General features: G+C 55.8%; 4 protein-coding genes across 4 annotated transcripts; 2 read left to right on the plus strand and 2 right to left on the minus strand.

Moving 5' to 3' along the window:
* Positions 1–240: 240 nt before the first annotated feature.
* SCHCODRAFT_02481224 (uncharacterized protein) lies at positions 241–1303 on the minus strand (the record flags this gene model as incomplete). Its single annotated transcript, XM_003035443.1, has 4 exons — positions 241–618; positions 668–872; positions 928–1147; positions 1207–1303. 4 exons carry the CDS (start codon positions 1301–1303, stop codon positions 241–243), a joined length of 900 nt encoding a protein of 299 aa, XP_003035489.1.
* A 1693-nt stretch (positions 1304–2996) lies between these two features.
* Positions 2997–3838, plus strand: SCHCODRAFT_02002369 (uncharacterized protein). The gene is made up of 6 exons (XM_003036267.3): positions 2997–3130; positions 3179–3221; positions 3277–3288; positions 3344–3432; positions 3484–3506; positions 3565–3838. The coding sequence occupies exons 1-6, from the start codon at positions 3114–3116 to the stop codon at positions 3615–3617; spliced, it is 237 nt and encodes a 78-aa protein (XP_003036313.1). The 5' UTR covers positions 2997–3113; the 3' UTR covers positions 3618–3838.
* Positions 3839–4716: 878 nt separating this feature from the next.
* Positions 4717–6190, plus strand: SCHCODRAFT_02660769 (Aldo/keto reductase; the record flags this gene model as incomplete). Its single annotated transcript, XM_003036266.1, has 8 exons — positions 4717–4744; positions 4797–4865; positions 4917–5008; positions 5057–5317; positions 5369–5473; positions 5523–5598; positions 5656–6051; positions 6105–6190. 8 exons carry the CDS (start codon positions 4717–4719, stop codon positions 6188–6190), a joined length of 1113 nt encoding a protein of 370 aa, XP_003036312.1.
* SCHCODRAFT_02707704 (uncharacterized protein) lies at positions 6105–7770 on the minus strand (the record flags this gene model as incomplete). The annotated part of the gene is made up of 7 exons (XM_003035442.3): positions 6105–6617; positions 6671–6757; positions 6822–6912; positions 7170–7272; positions 7322–7514; positions 7568–7602; positions 7665–7770. The coding sequence occupies 7 exons, from the start codon at positions 7768–7770 to the stop codon at positions 6381–6383; spliced, it is 852 nt and encodes a 283-aa protein (XP_003035488.1). The 3' UTR covers positions 6105–6380.

Raw genomic sequence — 7770 nt, forward strand, 5'->3', positions numbered from 1 at the left:
CCGCCAGGAGACATGTGGCACAACTTCCGTGGTCGAGCGCAAGAGAGGGAGGTCAGGAGGCCCGCCGGAAGACAAGTGTTGCCCGATTCAGCGTGGTGCACGTGTATATTCCAACTCGGACCCACAAGGACAAACTACAGGTCAACAAGACTACATATGGGTATTTCGTGAGTACTAGAGGAAAGGCTACGGTATCTTCCACTTGGTACACGCGACGGCAACATTACAAATACCCACTACCTAGTTGTGGATGTACTCGCCGCGGGAGTTGAACGGGAAGGACAGGATGGCAGGGCCGGCGACGGTGGTCGCGTCCGTGGCCGTGTTCTCGTCGTTGGTGAGAACGGCGTACACCGTGCCGTCCAGGCCCTTTGGGATGGTGACCTTGCCGTCCTTGACCGGGATGAACTGCTTGGTGAGGCCGCTGAAGAAGGCGACGTAGTACTGCTTGTCCTTGGCGAGGGAAGCCGGAGTCGAGACGGCGACAGTGGCCTCGGGGTGGCCTGCGCCAAGAGCGAGCGCGGGGAAGCCAGTGAAGGGCAGGGCCGGGTTCGAGTCGGGGCAGGCCGCAATGAAGGGCACTGCGAGGGAGAAGACCTCGTTGAAGCTGAGAGGCGTCTGTATGCGTCGTTAGCAAGGGAAAGGGGTAAATACGCGAAGGACATACGTCGTACGCGCCGCTCCAGGGGTTCTGCTTGTTGACGGCAGACGCGACCCAGGCAGCGTGGCGGGCCTCCGTTGAGAGGATGACCGCGGCAGCGTTGAGCGCGTCCTTGCTGGTCAAGAAAGACGCGGCGCCAGCATACGCCGACGTCCCGACGCCCTCGAGGACCTGGCTCAGACCAACGAACGACTTGACGTCGGTGACGGGGCTGGAAGCGACGATCAGCCCAAGAACGGCATATACGCAGGTAAAGAATTACTCACAAGTCGTACGTGCACGGCTGCGTCGCGTTCGCGCCCAGGACCGACTTGAGCACATCGACGTGCGACTGCTCGTGCTCGGCGAGCTCCTTGAACCGCCCGCGCGACCACGAGGGCAGGCCCGCATCCACGAAGTCTTGGTGGGTGTAGTTCGCCAAAGCGGTGTGGTAGAATGCGTTCTCGAGGTGCTCGAGCGTGAGCGCGTAGTTCAAGACGACGGTGTCTGCGATGAAGACAAAATAAGCAACGACGAGACGAAAGACCGACTAACAGAAAACTCACCCGTGATCTCGTTGTTCTTCGGAGCGTCCCGCTTATCGTTGGGAAGCGCGTCGACGACGGCAACAGCGAGAAGGGCGAGTCCGACGGTGATCTTCATGGCGAAAAGGAAGGGCTTTGGCGAAAGGAAGGACGGGGTTTGAGGAAAAGGCGACGTTCGGGGGGAAAGAACGATGGAGAAAAAGCCCTCCCTCGCCCTCGTCGTTTTATACGCCTCGTCCATGACCCACCCTCGCGCGCACGATGACGCCTTTGTGCGATATATTCTGTCGTAGAGCCTTTTGGTGACAGGGATTTCCCTCTAAATTGCGGAGCGACTCAAGGGGTCGGGCAGCTCGGGCACGTCTCTTTGCGCGGAAGAAGCGAGTGCGGAGGCAGGTCAGCCACTAGGTCGGCGCAAAGGGCAGGTGACTGGCGGATGATGTTGCGGGTCGAGGAACGCGTCCAAAGGAAACGAGCAACGCGTTTGTGAAGGGCCACGGCGGAGACGAAGAGATGGTCTCTGCAGTCTTCTCTGCCTTGATGTTCGGGAACTTTCAGTTCCATATTCGTGTATGCCGCTCTTCAGCCCGACGCCCGAGGTTCGAACACCGGTACGTTCCCAGGCGGTGGCCTCATCGGAGAAGGAAGCATTCCAACGCAAGTTGAACTTCGGGAGATCGCTGGCATTGGCAGGCACGACATGAAGCTTGCGAGCTGTGGGCTCACGCGAGGCCCTTGAAGTAGGATACGGATGTTTGCTAGATTGCAGGGCATGAAGGAAAACGGCTGTTCGGATCGATCTGAGTCGATCTGAGGAGAGGATTGAGGGTGTCGGAGCCGCATAAAACCGGAGACACTAGGCGATGTGGCCCGACGAGTATGGGTATAATGATTGATGCGCAGGTCTTATTTACGCCTGCTTCGTTGAAATTCGCGGAATTCCGATTGCAGCAGATTCAGAAAGTATGGCATAGCTTCATGGCTGAGATGACGCAAGCACAGACCGCGGCCGCGATTCTTAACTTGATGTAAAGCCCTCAGTCGGGAGTCAGGTCCTGGACGCGTCGTTTGAGGCGCATCTCTCAATCCTATCCGCAACTCTGAGGCAAAGCAGCAGCGCAGCCAGTTGAGATGTCCGCAGAGCAACTTGAAGTGGGTCAAGCACAGGAAGGTGAGGGCGGGAAGCAAGAGGCGCAACTGTGTTTGCCGTTGATTGCGCACGATGGAGCGTGCGGTCGTTGATCAACAAGGGCAAGCAGTGACTCACTGTGATGGGCGCCCACTTGATGAGCGTGGGAATGTCCTCTGTCTCCCGCCCTCACTGCCGAGGGTGCGCTCCCCGCTCAGCAAAGGTCATACTTCGAGTCTTTGGGCGCTGAAGCTGGATAACCTCTACACTGACATACGTTTGCTATCCCCTTCGGACACAATGAACTCCTCAGCTTCCCGGCAGCCTAACTCCTCCGACGGTCCCACCTGCACTGCGCACCTTCAACTGAGTGCAGAGGCTATGCCTATCAATGAAGCCACGCGCGAATGATGACTCACGTCTATCTCAGAAGAGACAATAGCTTTGCGTTTGCGGGCCAGCAATATCCTGATCCGCGGGCGCCTCTCATTCCGCGTTCGGGCTTGCGCCTTCTTCTCAACTATCCGAGTCGGTGTTCGGACGGTGGCTTTTATCTGTACCCCCGTCTGATACGGAGAACTGGTGAGTTCTCGGGCTCTGAGGTGAGTGAGTGGTTTGGAGGCGAGGGATGGGGAATGTTGGACACAGTTCGATTCGAGAACGTACGTGCCACAATTGTCTGTGGTGAGGCTGGGTCGAAGGTATATAACCTAGCGAGACTTTCAGAGAGAAGCATTACATCACTCTACTCCTCATCTGCTCATCCACTTCTACTACTCACCACTACTCATCGCTAATCATGTGCCACTGGCGTCGGTGGGTCCTCTACCTGGTATTCAGTAGTCGACGCTCACTCTTCAATAGCGTTCAGAATGTCTACCAGCGCTGCGGTCACGTTGAGAACATGGTGAGCTTACGCACTGTGCTCGTGAGGTCCAAGCTGACGAGTGCGCCATCCACAGCCCGAGGAAATGGTCCGTCTTTCTCCCTTTCCTTCTACAAACCCGCGCCTTACGGTCGACCTCACAGATCGAGTGCGGCTCTCGTCACTGCAAGTTCAGCGCCTACCACCCGCCTACCTGCCAGCCGCCGTCTTGCACGAAGACGTGCCTCCAGTAGTAAGCCCATGATCTCCCAAGTGCACGTCACTCACGCTGATACACGTTCAGCCGCACGTACCCTGAGCACTACAGTGAGTGGTAAAACAATGTATCGGCGACTACAGTGGCTCATAATTGCGACCTTCTCAGCTCTGAACAAGAACGCCTTCTGCCGCGCGTGCACGGCGGCGGGCTACCGCTAATCGTCGCTCTTCACAATTGCCCATCCTCAACTTATTTATTACTGACCCTGGACTTCTGACTAGAGCTCAACCTACTATATGTACACATCGCATAGACCCATAGATACTCCACTACCGCACTCGTCGCTTCCCGTATTTATTTGTCGCTATCCTTATTCGTAAACTTATACACATTACATGCGCCCTAGAGATTGTCAATTGACATTCCACGTAGACCTCTGGCTTTCTATACTACGAGTACCTGTAAGTATAGCAGCACACCCCTTGATGCTGCCCTTGAAGAAAGTCGAACATACACACGTGATATCATCCGGCGAATGCCGAATGCTTTGGCGAAGCCGGCATTCGCACGCTTCACCTGCGTCTTACCGCCACCTCGAGTTTCTGGAAATCCCCGACTGACTGCAGCGTGCTGCGAGCGTGTCTATCAACTGCAGCTTCGTTTGTTCCCGATCTCCACGGTCCCGTCCCCGCTAGTCTGAGCCTCCGCTACCTCGACGTCCTCGACAAAAACGCCAGGTACTGAGGGACGTCCGGAAGCTCCAACGGTCCGGAGCTCGATCCGGCTTTCTTAGGGCTCTTTCTATCACATGAAGACTTATCTCGGGAGTCTCGAGAAGGGAGAAGGTTGATAGGCAGTATACACTGCGCGCCTATGTATCATCAAATGGGTTTCTCTGCGTTCACCCTCCTACTTCCGAAGCTGTACTCGTTTACTTCTGTGTGGAAGCTGTTGTTGACGAGAAGAAAACATTCCTGACTATGCTACCCTGAAGACTGGTCAGATGAGTAGGTCTATCTCATTAAGCGCCCGTTTCTATTATGGTATTCACCCCTTTCTTTAGCAGAATGCGGCTCGTATCCGTCGACAGGGCCCCCTAATCTGCCTTTTCCTGGCCTATTGGGATATAGTTTGGGCGACTCGAGAGCGATGTTCATGGGACCCCAGCATCGTCGACGTCGAAGACGGCTAGTAGCCGCGGAAGTCGGCTGAGGTCGTCGAGGGCTACTTAAGGCTGAGCGCGTCGCCTTGGATGCGACCAGCGAGCTCTACTTGTCCTCTTTCGCACTCATAGCAGCAGCCGACTGACAACGCGAAATGTACTACCCCAAGAAAGTCCCCTACGGTGCGGTGAAGCCTGGTTCAGCATGCAAGGAGTAGGCTGACAATTCGCGCAGTTCGTCTGGGAAACTCCGGCCTGAAGGTCTCCAAGATCATCCTCGGGTGCATGTCTTACGGGTCTCCAGGTACTTATTTGTGCACGGTCGCTTGCGAATGGTATCGCTGATAGCTCGCAGAATGGCAGGCTTGGGTCTTGCCGGAGGAGGAGGGTATCAAGCACATCAAGGCTGCCTACGACGCGGGGATCAACACCTTCGATACGGCGAATGTACGTGACCGTTTTGAGGCCTTGATCTCAACGTTGATGGTGCTGTAGGTCTACAGCAACGGGTTGTCGGAGGTCATTCTCGGGAAGGCGATCAAGCAGCATAATCTGCCGCGGGACGAAATAGTGGTGATGACGAAGGCGAGTTCGGGTGCTGCCTTTAGGGATCGGGATGGGGTTCGAGGGAAGAGACCGCTTACGCGCTCCCTGCAGGTCTTCGGCGAAGTGAAGCGCAACATCAGCGAGGGCTGGACGCCGAACGTCGACCCGGATACGGTGGGCTATGTTAATCAGCATGGGCTGAGCCGCAAGGTGAGATCGTTCGCTCTGTCTTCGCTGGACGATCGTGCTCACCGGGCATAGCATATCTTCGACTCCGTCAAGCATAGCCTCGAGCGGTTGCAACTGGACTACATCGACGTGCTGCAATGTCACCGCTTCGATAAGGATACGCCAATCGAGGAGACGGTAAGAGCGCTGAAGCGCACGACGCACCTTGGAACTTACGCGCGGGTAGATGGAGGCTCTTCACGATGTGGTGAAGGCGGGCTGGGTCCGCTACATTGGCATGAGTTCGTGTTGGGCGTACCAGTGTAAGTAACAGTGCCTTGCGTCATAGGCAAACTCAATACTAATGTCTGCCGGTCCAGTCAGCGCAATGCAGAACTACGCCATTCAGAACAAGCTCACTCCTTTCATTTCAATGCAAAACCACTACAGCCTCGCTTACCGTGAAGAGGAGCGCGAGATGTTCCCAACGCTCAAGCAGTTCGGCGTAGGCGCTATCCCGTGGTCCCCCCTCGCTCGTGGCCGCCTCACCCGCCCGCTCGACCAGCAGACCAAGCGCGGCGAGACTGACCGCTCCTTTGGCGTCTACAGCAAGGCTAAGGAGAGCACCGAGGCCATCGTCAATCGCGTCGAGGAGCTCGCGAAGCAAAAGGGTTGCAGCATGGCGCAGCTTTCGCTGGCGTGGATCATGTCCAAGCCGGGCGTAACGGCACCTATCGTGGGCACGACGTCACTAGAGAACCTGCAGGACTTGATTGGTGAGTTCGTGCGATTATATGGAGGAGGGGTTGAGGCTAACGCGGCTGCGCAGGCGCGGTGGACATCAAGCTGTCGGAAGAGGATGTGAAATATTTGGAAGAGCCGTACCACCCACAGGCTGTCATCGGTCACTGGTGAGCGCTCACGCAGATCGAGGTTGCGACTTCGTGTGTACAGATGGTAGATGACAAGCGCCGAGAAGAAGGCCAGTACTACTTACAATTCGACAATAAGAGATCGTTTCTAGATAGCCCATAGAATAAATTGAATTTCCCTTGTATCATTCCTCCGTTCAGACAGTCAATTCAGCCTCAATTCCGGACTCCTTCTACGCCCCTTCGTTGTCGAAGAGGCGCGGGCCAGAGAGACCATCCGCGTGCGAGTCCTGATGTCCAATATCGAGGACGTCGGCAGAGCTTCCGGGCGTGGAGTCAGATACAGCGCCTGCCTCGCGCGGTCTCTCAGCCGGTCCTTCGAAGCGCATTGCTTGCGAGACCTGGGCGCTAACCAGGGACTCTGTCGGTCTTCGTATAGCAACGAACAGGACACATGTCGGGTAGATGCCCTGGAAAGGGTGAGCGACATCGAAAAACGCCTTCGCTGTGATTGAAGGCGTACCGCTATATGGAAAGCGATGCTGCCGAAGACGTGAATGTCGGAGAATGGTTCGTCGAGGGTTACGATCGTCAGGGCGAAATCGATGGCCTGACACTGGTAAGAACTTGACGGCAAGACAATAGAGAGCATTCATACCCAGAACAACATGTACGCGACCCCTGATTCGAGGAGCAGCAGAAGTACCGTCCCGCTTGCGTTCGCTGCGCAAAGGGACCAAGGGAGCCTCGTATATCCCGGCGGTACTGCCTTGTCAGTATGGTCAATTATCCGTAGATATCGCACACATCGTAAATTGAGCGTACAAAACTTTCCTGCCGATGAGCGCTGTTGCGACGGCATTTGTGAAGATGAGAGGGAGTAGCCAAAGCAAGAGATGATAGATGTTCTCTACCCCGCCCACGAAGTCGAGACCAGGCCAAAAAAGCCACGTACACTCCGCGATGCTTCCCACTGAGCACAGGTCTAATTTCGTGTCATGACTGCGTCGACATTCACTCACCTATGCTTCCGCAGAGGCATGATGTCAGGACTCCCTTTACAAGGCGGCTGTCTGGCCATAAGCACCAGGCTCGCCAGACGAGCACTCCGTCGCTCAAGACGTACTAGAGTCTTGTCAGTAGTGTTTGCGGCGTTCGAACTTCGCATACGCACATTGGTCGTGGCGGTCACATTCATCAGGATGTTTAGGCGCCGCAGCAGCGCTTGTATCCCCTCTTCTGATTTTCCGAAGAAGGGAAACTGGATCAGATAAAATGTGGTTCGGACCGTGGTCGTGATCGTGGAGGACAAGAGCAGCCCAAGTACTGCCGCCAGCGTAAAGCGCCGTGATCGTCCGTGCCGACGTCTGACAAGCAATCAGAGCGGCGCGCGCGCACCATGGCTTTTGCTCGCACTCACGCGAGGATAGAGATCGCCGCGATGGAGAGCGTTACCTGTACACCTATGCGTAATCTTGTGAAAGAAATCAAGAGCATGAAAAGACGAGGGCACATACCATAAAGGGCCAAATCGACGGCGGTGTCAGCCGCGATGAATTTCAGCACATGTAAGTCGTCAGCATTCAAAGGCCGATGTATGGACGCATTCCCATTGGCCGTCAT

This window comes from Schizophyllum commune (genome assembly GCF_000143185.2).
Source record: "Schizophyllum commune H4-8 unplaced genomic scaffold SCHCOscaffold_1, whole genome shotgun sequence".
In the NCBI taxonomy this organism is placed as follows: domain Eukaryota; kingdom Fungi; phylum Basidiomycota; class Agaricomycetes; order Agaricales; family Schizophyllaceae; genus Schizophyllum; species Schizophyllum commune.